Source organism: Limulus polyphemus, unplaced genomic scaffold (assembly GCF_000517525.1).
Source record: "Limulus polyphemus unplaced genomic scaffold, Limulus_polyphemus-2.1.2 Scaffold5175, whole genome shotgun sequence".
In the NCBI taxonomy this organism is placed as follows: Eukaryota; Metazoa; Arthropoda; class Merostomata; order Xiphosura; family Limulidae; genus Limulus; species Limulus polyphemus.
The window spans coordinates 27,720-42,159 of record NW_013670785.1 but is presented as its reverse complement, the minus strand read 5'-3'; the positions used below and the strand labels follow the sequence as shown (position 1 = coordinate 42,159).

At 31.6% G+C, this 14,440-nt stretch overlaps 1 protein-coding gene across 1 annotated transcript in view; it reads left to right on the top strand.

Annotated features, from left to right (window-relative positions):
* The window catches only part of LOC106472227 (integrin alpha-4-like), a 33,570-nt gene that overhangs the window by 9,719 nt on the left and 9,411 nt on the right, over positions 1-14,440 (top strand). Inside the window, exons 8-15 of the mRNA XM_022400829.1 lie at positions 1,529-1,574; positions 2,398-2,555; positions 5,248-5,402; positions 6,614-6,742; positions 8,843-8,919; positions 9,891-10,104; positions 12,779-12,942; positions 13,425-13,497. Of these exons, the coding sequence (XP_022256537.1) occupies positions 1,529-1,574; positions 2,398-2,555; positions 5,248-5,402; positions 6,614-6,742; positions 8,843-8,919; positions 9,891-10,104; positions 12,779-12,942; positions 13,425-13,497 (1,016 nt within the window). The remainder of the gene's footprint in view (positions 1-1,528; positions 1,575-2,397; positions 2,556-5,247; positions 5,403-6,613; positions 6,743-8,842; positions 8,920-9,890; positions 10,105-12,778; positions 12,943-13,424; positions 13,498-14,440) is intronic.

The following is a 14,440-nucleotide window of genomic DNA, read 5'->3' as shown; positions in this document are numbered from 1 at the left end:
TTCTCTTTCCAAGGAGCTACACATTCCATGGTCATCTCATTTAGGATATTCTCTTTCCAAGGAGCTACACATTCCATGGTCATCTCATTTAGGACGTTGTCCTTCCCAGGAGTTGTCTCTACCAGGAGCTATATACTGGATATCCATCCCACTTGGGATGTTGTCCCTCCCAGAAGTTGTATACTCCATGGTCACCTCATCTCGGATGTTTTCTCTCCAAGGAGCTACACATTCCATGGTCATCTCATTTAGGACGTTGTCCTTCCCAGGAGTTGTCTCTACCAGGAGCTATATACTGGATATCCATCCCACTTGGGATGTTGTCCCTCCCAGAAGTTGTATACTCCATGGTCACCTCATCTCGGATGTTTTCTCTCCAAGGAGCTACACACTCCATGGCCATTTCATCTAGGATGTTTCTTTTTTTTCATGTTGAAATATGCCCAGACTACCTCATCTTGATGATCTTTTGTAAAGTCAAAGCGGTTGAAAGATCAACTTGTGGTTCTGTACTAAGTAACAATAAGAAACAAGTAATATAAACTGACCAAATCATCACTACTGAGCTCTCACTGTGTGATTAACGGATTAGTACTAAGCTAATGTATTTTGATTCAGTTAGTAGATCTTGGATAAATGGAATACAACAACCATATGGTAATGTGTTAACATTTATATTATGATGAGAAGATAAACCAGTTGTTATGATAAATATTGGACAAAACGGTTTATATATTAAAATATATAAGTTATGTATGTATATATATTAGAAAACATTACATACAGAATCTGCCTTTTATAGTTTATTTTTTTAACAAATGTCATCCATTATACAGGATTTCCACAGACACACCAAACAAGCTCGTCCTTTCAGCCGTGGGGGCATTATAATGTGACGGTCAATCCCACTATTCATTGGTAAAAGAGTAGCCCAACAGTTGGCGGTGGGTGGTGATGACTAGCTGCCTTCCCTCTAGTCTTACACTGCTATATTAGTGACAGCTAGTGCAGATAGCCCTCGTGTAACTTTGCGCGAAATTCAAAACAAAACAAAAACAATCCTGTATCTTTATCTAATACTGCGTTTGTCTTTAAAATAAATACAAAAAAATCTTATTGTAATTTTTACAGGATAAAATTTGTTATGAATATAGTTTGTTGGAATAATTTAGTCTTAAGAGATGAAGTGAAGACAGGTGTATATAAATATTCACTGGAAATTCATTAGTCTTTTGAAATCGGAATGAGATCAATATCTTGGAAAACAATCGTTTTCTTTATATGAACAAATTTGTATTAAATTTATTGTAGCGAAATAAAAAACGAAAAACATTGAAGCCTTCTTTTTTGTAGCTTTTGGTAGAACAATAAAAGCTGTACTCTTTATGATCTGTAAAAGACTGAAGATGATAATTTTCTCTTTATTTAATTTGGGGTTTCGATTGGTAAGATAAATACCTAGCAAATGTAGACAATCTTCTTTTTTACTTCATATGCACATATTTATAATAATATTTATTTTTCTAAGATTTGTTGATTGGTGCCCACGAATCTGGACATGCCGTTCTACTTAGGTAAGGAAGCTATTCATGATAAATCTTCTTAGCTTTGGTATTTAGTTATTGCTCATTTTTAAAAATGTCTAATAGCAGTCCCCAGTGGGCCAGCAGCAAGTTTCTGGACTTCCAGTACTAAAATGTGAGGTACAACTCCCCACAGTGGGCAGAGTGTAGATAGCCCATTGTGTAGCTCTCTCATAAAAAACATCTAACAAAAAAATTGTCTTTTATCTGAACTTATAAAATATGAACTTGATTTAGTTTTTCTTACAAGGGAAAACCATTATGTACGTCTGGAAAGTGGTCTGTGATAATGTTTTTGTAAATATGTCAATTTTCAAGAAATATAGCCTGTTTATCATCTGTAATGCAAGTTTATTGAATCCTACGTATTCTTCTGATTGTTTTTTGTTTGTTTTTTAATAATATGCATGTTTATGAGCTGTGGGTTGTATATGTTTATCTTCAACAGTTTCATTGTAAAGATTATTTTATTCTAATTCCTCACAGCTGATTGCGGATAGTGAATGCTAACTTAGATGCCAACTTTTGTGGGCTTTATCTCTCACATCTATTCTGAATTTTAGGTTTCTAATCTTATTTTCAATCCACTGTAAAGATGATCTGTACAAGTTTTAGCAATATTTGCTACACATATTAACCTAGAGAGCATATTATATTTCTTGCTCTAAATTGCAAGTTTTGTAAACTGCAATTATCTAAAAAAAATGGATCCAAGTATTTTTTAGTGTACAAACTTATAAGTGAATGACTGATAAGTTGTTACTACAACCACAGATTTATACTTGTTTACTAGCAAAGTGTTTTTCTTTTGCAGGACCAGCCCAGTGGCAAATATTGAATCTAAGCTAAGTTTTAATAAGGACGTTATAGACAGAAATGTTTTGGATTGTTCTTACAATGATGAACAATATTCTTGTGTAGAAGTGAAGTACTGTATCCAGTACAGTGGTCGTAACTTGCCGAAGTCCCAAAGTAAGTCAATTCCATTAAAAACCACTGTACTGTTACACAAAGATACTTTCTGTGGTAAAGGCAACTAACATCGTAACTTGCCGAAATCCTAAAGTAAGTCAATTCCATTAAAAATGTCAGTTGTCTTTACCATAGAAAGTATTGTTGTGCAACAGAATTTTCATTAATGGGAATTATTATAACACAATCTTGAATTTCTGTACCATTTTGTTTTACTGAGGAGTAATTGATCAATTTATCATATGTTACATTTTTGTTACACATTTATCAAAGTATATTTTTAAGTCTGTCATCTAAGTTGAACACTTGAAGTGTTAGGTACTTAAATACATAAAAAATATTGTGTAGATCCCTCAATGGATCAGCGGTAAGTTTATGAACTTACAACATTTGATTTAGGGATTTGATTTCCCTAAAGTGGACACCGTAGTTAGCCCATTGTGGATTGGGGCTAAACAAACAAATAGAAAGTACTAGATCAAAAAATAGTATATTTAATTATTTGCCATCAGAGTTTAATTTTATTTTTGGTGGAAAATTAAATAAATCTAAGTGAGTTAAAAAAAAAGATACTTAGTTTATTTACTGTCAATATTATTGTTTAAGGTGTCAGTAAGTAGTATTAGTCATACAACAGAATATGAGTGTGTGTGTGTGTGTGTAGAGAGAGCTGGGCGTTTCAGTTTCATTTCTTACAAAGCTAGTCTGATGGAAATGATATCTTGTTTTTAGTAATATTTTGTTTGTTTAAGAGATGACCGTGGTGGGCAGAATGCAGATAGCCCTTTGTGTAGCTTTGGGCTTAACTACAAGCAAACAGTTAAGAGACGAAGAAAACCTTTGTGTTTTGTTTGCGAGAATGATTATGTTCAGAAGTTAGTGTCAAAAATATTGAAAGTTAAGAATACTATATGTTATCGGTCAAGTACACTACATAAAACTGATAAAGGACAATTAGAATTTATGAAGTTCCTGCTTTGTCAAACCAAAAACCACTGCTGTAAAAATAATGTCAATCACTTCCCCAGTTCATCTTTTTCTATATTCGGCACCTGATGGCCAGTCATGGAAGTGACTGATTTTCAGCCTGTGCTATATGTAGTGGTTTCATTTGTCAAAGTGAAGTAAATCATGTTGTTTAAAGTACTCCAAAAGTGTTTGTGAATCATGGCTAGACCTCAAAAACATTCTGATGTTTCATTCCCACATATAGTTAGGAGAATGTGGAACTGTTTCCAAAATAATGGTTCAGTCATCATCTGCAACGCAAACGGATAACAATGTCCACTTTGACTTGTCACAACTGTAGGGTACCTGCTTTGAGACTGAATCAGATGTTCTTAGATGGAACTGGACTTCGTGTCAGGGCAAAGACAATTAGCAACACATTTTGCAAGGTCTATCTGTATGTCAGGCACTCGGTGAGATGTGTTTTACCTATAGCAAGACACAATACAGTGGAGACAAGGACACTTACAGTGGACCAGTGACATGTAGAGTAATTGTATCACAACCAATTAACAGGTTAATACTCAGTCAGAAAGAACCTAGAGTCTGGTCCCACTTCAGACCAAAACAGGTTAAATGTTAATGCTCACTCAGAAATAACCTACAATCTGGTCCCACTTCATAACACAACCAGTTAACAGGTTAATACTCACTCAGAAATAACCTAGAGTCTGGTCCAATCTCATTTTTGTATAGAAATGTGTCACCAATGTTGGAGGAGGATGTAGGTGTGTAATAAGTCATTGTAAATATTCCAACCTCTAATCCTTGGGGAATGTTAATACTACATGCTGTACAGATCGCATCCCGAACACTTGCTGTATTTCAGTCTCATTGAATACATGTGGGGTGTTATTGGGAGACAGATCTCATCCCATTATGTGCCTTCAGACATTAGATATGTCCTGAAAATATACTTAACGGTTCATTAGAACTTTATTAAGACCAATTTTAAACATGCGACATCTTTCTCAGACTGTAGTAAACACATTGCCTACCGAACATAAAATATATATCAACCTTTAACAAATGTTTATTCACAAGTGTATATTGTTTAGTTCAGTGTGTATGAAAGATAATAGTCTGCATTTAATAATGTGTTACAGACATAAAAAGTGAGATATTATAATGTATATATATGAACTTAGGAACTGATAATGTATGGTTAACAAGAAAGTGAAGGGTAATAAGCTTATATTTGTCATGAAACAAGGAAGTAAAAAATTAATATATATAAGTAGTTTTGAGTTATGGACTAAGAAATTGTATGATAATATTACGTATCTAGCTGCATGTTTTTGACCAAGAAGTGAAATATAATAATTTTGTTTGTAGACATTTTTATGAACCAGAATATCAAAAGATAATTTCCATAAACACAGTATTATTAGAATAGATTAAAAAAATATTATTTTGCTCTGTGTTATAATTCAAGACAGTGAAGGGGAACATTGGTTGTTTGTAACTGAAAACACCATTAGTAGCAACGGTACCCAATTGATGACCTGTTGCCAGGTGGTATAGAAGATTTTTGTAGTTTGCCTGTCAGTCTTAATTAAGACCGTTTGTTGTTAATTACGTTCAGTATTGTAAAATTTAAGAATTATTCTAGTAGAAGCTGTTACATAATTAGGAATTAGTGTAATTTTGAAAATGTTTTGAATAATAAAATTATATTTTTCAGCATTGGAAGTGAAGATAATATCAGATGTTAAGCAGTCAGGAAAAACCTCCAGAGGTTTCTTTGTTGAAGATCAGCAGACAAAACAAAATTTTATAGTGACTCTAAACTTACGCTATGATTCTCCATACTGCGCAAGTAAAAATTTCTACATCAAGGTATGAAAAGTAATCGGTAACTTACCTTAAAAAAAGCCTATAATAGTTTTTACTTTTATGTATAGGCTTCTTTTTAAAAGTATAAGTAAATATAAGCAAGTTACATCAAAGGTAATTGAAATTGTGTGTGTGTGTGTGCTAAATGTTTTGTATGATTACTGTTTTTTTTGTTTTTTTTTACATTTCTCTAGAATTAAAGCTTATAATGTAAGCAACACTAAACTCACTTTGTAATTCCATAGGAATTACAACTGTCTTTACTGTGTGTTTTGAGCATGAGGACCTTTGTTTGGTTTAGAACAGAGCCACATTGCCACAGATTGCTCTGGAGTTTGGTGTTGTAAGTCTGTAAACTTACCACTGTTCCACCAGGGGACAACATTTAAAATCGTACAAATATACCAAAATTACTATTTCTGCACCCAAATTGTTAATTGTGAAATTTGATTTTTGAACCTAAATAATCTGTATTTGATAGACACATTTGTTTCATTTGTGCATGTAAGCATGACATAACTTTCAGTGTTACAAACATACTTGTACTCAAGATATGTCTGTAAATTACCAACATCAGTATGACTCGGACTGACAAGTGGGAGGTAATAGTTGTGAAGTAAACAAATACTTTTTTTCTGTTATACAGTTTGCAAAACTCTAAAACCTCCAAAATTCATATCTAGAGTTTCTTTAGTATCCCTGTATATTGTATCTGGTGTTTACTCTTCTCAATGGTCAGTTTATAATTCTGACATCAAATACATTATATCATGTTCACTGGCACTCTCTAAGAGATTTTGGCATGTGTACTTTGACCAGTACTCATGCATATAGGATTAAAGGTAATCAAATGTTTTCCAGCTGTGTTCATATGCCAAATATAATGAGAAAAGGTCAAAGCATTCTAAAGGTTGTTAGTACGGATGTTTTTTTTTTCCATTGTAATGACCCTTACTTTCTACTTGATTTAAAGATTAGGTAACAATTTTTTCTCAAAAAATTTAACGGAAACAAAAAATATTTAAATAAATATCTTTCCCAGTTATTGAAACAGTATTCAGTCATTTTCGAAAAAAATTATAAGTAACACTAATGGTTATAACCTCAGCTACTTGAATAAACATCGATAGTAAAATGTATTTTAATACTTTAACATAAACTTGTGAGTTTTGTGTTTCATGAATTCACACATTGTATTTTTTTTCATTTTTCAGAAAAATTTAAATGATCTTTCTGCTCTAACCTTCACCCTGTCTCATGCTCTGTTGTCAGAACCCTTTACTGTGTTCTGCAAGAATTGCCCCATCATGAATAAAGATCAGCTATCCAATGTGACGAAGAAAGTTAGTAATGTATAATTTATAATCGTAATACTTTGTCATAATTAATTTTAGTTTGCAGTTCTATAGCAGTACTGAATTTTGGAAATAAAAAGTTAATATTTGTTCATGGCTGATTCAAAAAACAAATAGTGTAATGTTTTGGGATTATAATTCAGTTTCAGTAACATTTTCTTTAGTACAAGCTGAAACGTATTTAGTAAAGCATGGTTACAATAAGAAAAACTCAACTATTTACTCAACTGACAACAATATGAAGCTTTTATATATAAGATATAAATGTTCAAAAAACCCTTGACTAGACTCTCTTTAATTTTCTAACTTTCACCTAGAATATTTGTTAAAAAAAGCAATATTTTAATCTTTTATTTTAGCTACTTACTCAATTCCAAAAATTCATAGATGATACATCATATAATTTGACCAGTACATCATCAAATGGAATAACATGAATACATGTTTCATTATCCAGCTGCTTGAGGTATGCGATGGTTGAACGTACATGTTGATCGAGGAAGCAACCTGTGTGCACGTGGAAGTTGTTGCTTTTACAGATGTATCTTCATTTTAATTATGTTATGTGCTGTTGCCTGAGACAAATAACCTTTGTATTTGTGGATTCTCATCTTTTACGAGATCTCACACTTTGCTTAGCAAGGCTGGCATAGAACTTGTTGAAATTCTCTATATGAATAGTCCTGACACCCCAAGTTGATTCATGCTCCATTATCTTACAATGCAATTAAGTACAAGGGATATTTCCATCTTCGAAATAACTAAATCCTCAATCAGAACACATCCTTATGATCTGAGTATATGAATATTTTATGTTGGAAGGGGCTGTTACATCAAAATTTGGTGGCATCACACTATCTACAAAATACCAAGCAATATCAAAACATAGTTCTGATGTGTACCATTCCACATGACTTGCTGATTTGCATATTCAACCTTCTGTACAATGTAAGCAGCACTTACATGAACATGGTATTTGTTGCTACAGATTTATTTAAGAATAGATTCTTGTACATAAGGTGATCTTTTGTTATTGAGTGAGCTTTATAGAAACAGGTTAACAAAGTGGAGACATATTGCATCTTAGCTGGTTTAAAATACGTTACTTATGAATTAAAGTAATTTTTTCTTGTTACAACTGTTATAAGATGTCTGTTTGACAAGCAGTTAACACACTTTAGATGTTAAATGTAAATATATATATATATAAATAGAAATAATTGTATTTAAAAACCATGATTATATCATGTAATTTTAAATATAAATAAACAATAGAAGCAATGCATTGGTATGATGAGATTCACTGAAGCTAAGGTAGCTATTCTATTTTATAATATAATATAGCAACCTTTTGTTTAGTGTTAACATACACAATTATCATCAAGAAATGATGTAATTGGACAATAATATAAGTGTTTTGATATGTATATAAACAAATTATTTTAAATTCTTTATAAAACTTGGGTACATAGAATATTGATTCTAACAGATAAATCTTTAAATTATTTACAAATTAATGTCTTTTTCATGAAATGTTCTCATCGATCACTAATCTGATAAAAAATAAAAGGTTTAAAATATAAAGTTCTTTTTTGTTACTCCATGTGTTTTACTAATATATATATGGTGGGCACAAATAAAAATGGCAGAGAAGTTTTTGAAATTCTATAAATAGTGTTTATATGTAGGGATTTTTAGTGTTTTAAAGACTTTGTAAGACTAATTCCAAATTAATTGTGACAATGAATTTTAATATCAAACTTTTATCTACTAATAAAAAAAGTCGCATGTTATAGAAAAATTTCAAAGTAGCTCTAAAAATGTATATGCACAAATAATGAAGTTAGTTCTTTATTAAATACACCTTACAACCTTGTGTTTTCTACCACATCAAACCTTTGATTATTGTTATTTATATCTGACTCTGTTATTATTGAACATATATAACTAGTTTAGGCAGTTTTTTTTTTAATTTGTAGATAATTTGTGCTTGTCATAATAGTGCTGAAGAAACGTATGTATACCAAATTTATATGTAATGTATATGTCATAACATGTTTTTAATGTCTTTTATTCTTCTTTTTTTAGATAAAATTTTATATTTCTTGTGGAAATGAAGAATGCATCTCTGACTTAAAGATCTCGGCAAACATTTTAAACTACAAGTATGTACCTGAAACTGTTTCAACTGCAATTTGATTTTACTGTTTCGAGTGTTTGGATATATTTCAATTGCTTAACGACTAAGAAAAGACAAATAGTTAATTAATAACTGCAGACATATGTGAGGTTTTAAAAGTAACAACCATATTAGTCAGTTGTAGTTACATTTTTATTTGTGTTACAGCTTTGCTTCTTAATAGCTATTGTTGTCAGGTAGAATAATTATTAAAGTTAGATTAGTTTTTGTGACAAATCTTCCTGTCTTTTAATTATTTTAAACATAAGCTCACACTAACTTGTTTATTTGTTTGTTTTTTTTTGTTGTAACTGAAATAATCTTTCCTGGAGCTTCTATATAAATAATATAACTTAAAGAATATAAAAGTAAATGTTTATGAATATAATGAAGGTAGAAGAGATGGCTCTGAATGAGTTTTATGAGTAGTTCCTTTTCTCTGGCATTTCTTGTCTTTTTCTCCATTAACTGTGAAAAATTGAAAGCATCAATAAAAGTTGTTTATCATAGAAAAAATTATCAGTTAGTTTGTTTGTTTTTAATTTCACGTAAAGCTACACAAGGGCTATCTGCACTAGCCGTACCTAATTTAGCAGTGAAAGATTAGAGGGAAGACAGCTAGTCAGTGCCAAATCTTTTTACCAACGAATAGTGGGATTGACCGTTACATTATAATGCTTCCGTGTCTGAAAGGGGTGAGCATGTTTGGTGGGATGGGGGTTCGAACTCACGACACTCAGATTGTGAGTAGAGCACCCTAACCACCTGACCATGCCAGGCCAAACTTTATTAGAATGGATGAAATTACAAAATGTTTATTACTTTCTCAAAAAAAATTATTACACTGTCATTCTTAAATTTAATGACCACATTATTTTCAAAAATCAGTGTTTCTAAATATTAGACAACTGCCTGATATATATTTATTTCAAACATTATTTTTTTTTTTTTGTATAGAGAAGAAGAAACCTTAGTTATTGGTCAGAACACTAGTTTGACTCTAGAAGTTCAAGTAACCAATCAGATCAATCCGGCATATGATGCAAAAGCATTTATCAAAATACCACCAGATGTTGCTGTAATCAACCAAGACAGGTGCCACATCATTACTGGGGACACTGTTAACACCTTACAGTGCGACGTTGGAAATCCCTTAAACGCCAATGATATTGTAAGTACAACATTATGATTTCCTGAAATTGAAACTAAGACAATTGAATAGTTGAAAAGTATTTTGAGGAGAACAATATAGAATTAAAATAGGAAACCACTTATTGAGTGCAAAGTTCAGTAATAATATCTGTTTGGAAAATAATCGTCAGTTTTTGTGGTTGTTAATTGTTTCGATATTTTTCTGATCCTTAAAAAATTACATAATAAATTAACAAATTAGTTAAAGCAAGTTAGTTTTATTATATATTCACTAAAAACAAGTTTGAAAACTTTAGGTTACTTCTGTATGTCTGGGTTGAGTTGAGCATTATGTGACGATTACAGGGGTTATGGCAACAGGCACTGCCCCCTTATGTGGAGACAAGCTGCCTCGCAGGAGGTAGAAGATTTTCTTTACTGATGTTACTGTCTTCTGGCTGTATACTGTTCTAATAATTCCCCACCTTCTGCTGTTTCTAGCTACATCATACAGTCATTTGTTTTTTAAACATCTCATTCCAGCTGAATGTTGGTGAAGACTTTTCATGGTTGCTTTTTTTGCCTTAGTTGTGCAGAGGCAGTTGATATCCTGCCAGTGTAGTTATGCTATATTTGATATAGGGGCTTCCCATTCAAGCTTATCGACTTCCTTACCTAGCTTTAACCCTTCATGGCCTAGCACGTTCATCCAGGTAAGGGTTTTACCATGCATTTCTTTTCCTTTATGCCATCCATCTGCAGACCAACTACTCTGACTTTTATGCAGTACTGTCTCTAAGTCAGATACAGATATGATTTTGTTGAAACTGTCTGTGTGCAATAATTGTTTCCACCTCGCTTCATGGCTTCCATTCCGTTATACTCTCAGTGTTTGTGGCTATGGTAATAAGTGACAGGCTTTATTCTGTTTCACTCTCTGTCCAATCTCAACATTTTCATATAGACTGAAGTCCACGGAGATATCCAATATCTCGTTGTGACCGTTCAGTTGTGGTTGTATAATAACTGTCCACTAATGACTGCCTCTTTTTGGTTGGTGTCTGCGTAGTCATTGTAGAGCTGGCAAGTCCCAGTTGAAAAGGGCAATAATTCATCTGTGGAACGCATGGTCTTTACACAGTAAAGCCCCTGTGAAGATGTTTTCTTGTAAGTGCTTTTGGTGTTCTGCAATGCTACTGAGACTTATTAAGTCTAATGAGGCCTTGATGTGGGTAACTGAAGAAATAAGCATTTTATATCTGTTAAATCTGTATGACTGAAATACTGTGTAAAGTTAGTAAAAGTGTTCTCCTGCCCTTTGAGACATTTAGAAAGGGTAAATGTGTTCTATTTCTCCTTTGAGACATTTAGAAAAGGTAAACATGTCCTATTTCTCCTTTGAGACATTTAGAAAGGGTAAAAATGTCCTATTTATCCTTTGAGACATTTAGAAAGGGTAAACGTGTCCTATTTATCTTTTGAGACATTTAGAAAGGGTAAACGTGTCCTATTTCTCCTTTGAGACATTTAGAAAGGGTAAACGTGTCCTATTTATCCTTTGAGACATTTAGAAAGGGTAAACGTGTCCTTTGAAACACATGCTTATAATATTTGTGTGCGAGTATGATGATTTCTTGAACTTATGTTAACAGTGGTGAAAGTCATGTAGATAACTAGAATTAAATGTGTGTGTATAATAAGTTATTATTATTTTATACAACCAAAATACAAATTCTGTTATCAATGTAAAATATCATAGAACATAATGAGAGTTTTGTACACAGTAAAATCATTCTGTTTCCCAAGATAAATTAGATTGTTGCACATACTGAGAGTTTTGAACACAGTAAAATCATTCTGCTTCCCAAGATAAATTAGATTATTGCACACAATGAGAGTTTTGTACACAGTGAAATCATTCTGTTTCCCAAGATAAATTAGATTGTTGCACATAATGAGCGTTTTGTACACAGTAAAATGATTGTTTCCCAAGATAAATTAGATTGTTGCACATAATGAGAGTTTTGTACACAGTAAAATCATTCTGTTTCCCAAGATAAATTAGATTGTTGCACATGTTGAGAGTTTTGTACACAGTAAAATCATTCTGTTTCCCAAGATAAATTAGTCGAACTTGTACTTTAAAAGCTTAAGCGTGTTACATTTGAAATTTTTCTAGATTAATCATCTTAAAACTATGGGCTGTTTTTTGTCTCTTCTAAAGATTCATTATGTATTGTAGACTACCGTTCATTAAAATATGGTCTGTTTTTTCTTTTCTTTTCTAAAGATTCATTATGTATTGTAGACTACCGTTCATTAAAATATGGTCTGTTTTTTTCTTTTCTTTTCTAAAGATTCATTATGTATTGTAGACTACTGTTCATTAAAATATGGTCTGTTTTTTCTTTTTTTTTTCTAAAGATTCAGTATGTATTTTAGAAATCAGTAAAGCTTATAATTCTTCTGTATTAATTTCTACTTGATAATACTAAGTTTAGTGACATTCTACTTTCTAAAACAAGTTTTATTGAATTTATTTGTTAAATAAAAAGCATAATTTCTTTATTCTGATTTTGTGGATGGTCCATATTATAACATATCTATCACATAGTTTCAATTTTCGTATTTAGATTTAAAAAGAATAACATCAGTCAAAATTATCTACAATTTGAAATATAAAATTCAAACTGTTTTATTTTTGTTTGTTTCAGGTGAAATTTCAAGTGAAATTGGACATTTCAAAGTTGACGGGGAAGTCGAAAGAGATTAAGATTGATATCAATGTCATTTCACAGGGCAAAGAACAAAACCCATTGGACAACAGTGTCAGTATTGTTGTGTCCTTCGTTGCTAAGACTCACATCAGTATTACAGGGTATGATGTTTGTTTTAATATTAATTTCTCTTAGATCTAATTAATGTTAGTGATACCGGAACAGAACTACAATGTTAGACCACCATCGTTTTTGTTCTCTTCATTATATAGAATAGTTATGCCGGTAAGACCACTGGTTCAATCATATTATCATACTTTTTTTCTTGTATTTTGTTTTAAATATAAAAAACTTGGTTAAGTGTAAAACCTAATGAAAATATGACATCTGATGTTAGTACGCTTCTTAAATGTAATTAATCACGCACATAGATAAAAACAAAGTGATTACATAGGTAGGTGAGTAATAGGAACGTTTTTGAACAACATACATTTTTTTCTATAAAAACTGATTCGAAAAGCTTTTACCTCTACTATATTACAAAATTATGATGAAGCTTTACTGGCAAACAAAGCCATACAATACAAGTGAGTTAAATCCAGTTGTCTGTTTATAATCTTTAAAATATTGAACTTGGTAATAGGTTCACGGAAAAAGAACAAATATTATATGGGCCAGGACAACCAAGTATGCTTCCTTTGGAGCAAGGTTATATGGTAAGTTTGTTTCTTTGGTTGATAACTTTAAATGGTGAAGATTATGTTCCTAACGTTAATCTATTCAACATAAAATAAATATGCACTCAGTAACATAGCCTGCCTTCGTAAAGTGTGACGGCTTTTTCTTAGTCCATTCTTTATATTCAGTATATAGTTTCAAAATATACTGTCCATTCATAATTTTATTACAAATACAAAATGACCAGTACAGTTAGAATATTTTGAATTGTTAGACGAAAAGTTAGTGGTAGAAAAAATAACGGTCTTATGTTCTTATATTTAACTCAAATATTTTATTGTAGAATGTTTTTTTACAGTTCTGAAAATTGGCAAGATATATTTGATTTTTTTCTAAATGAAAATTTAACTCGCAGTATGTGTAGACAGAGATCTTGTAAAGTTGTCATAAAAAATAAAGTTGTAAGAACAATTGATATAGCACATTTTTCAAATATTATTTTACAAAAATGTTTAGTGTATTCATTATTTTAAATGAACAAAATAAAAGATCTTTATATTATTAGATTATTAAGTTCTTTATATGTGTGTATGTATATATATATATAGAGAGAGAGAGAGAATAATAAATAAAGGCAGATATTATACAAAGAGAATTTTCATTTCAAGACCAAAATAAATAATACAGTGATAATAAATTCTGAAAGAATGTTTACTACCAAAATATTGATATATATATTTTATGTACCAATTTCATTGTATTAAAACATTTATCAGCAGTAATATTTAGAATAATTGGACTTTCGTATGTTTCTAGTCAGCAGCTTTATTCAGCGTACAGGATTTCAATACAATACAGTACTATTTCCTGTGAGCCCGGCATGGACAGGTGGGTAGGACGCTCGACTCGCAATCTGCGGGTCGCGGGTTCGTGCCCCCATCCCACCAAACATGCTCGCCCTTTTAGCCATGGGGGCGTTAT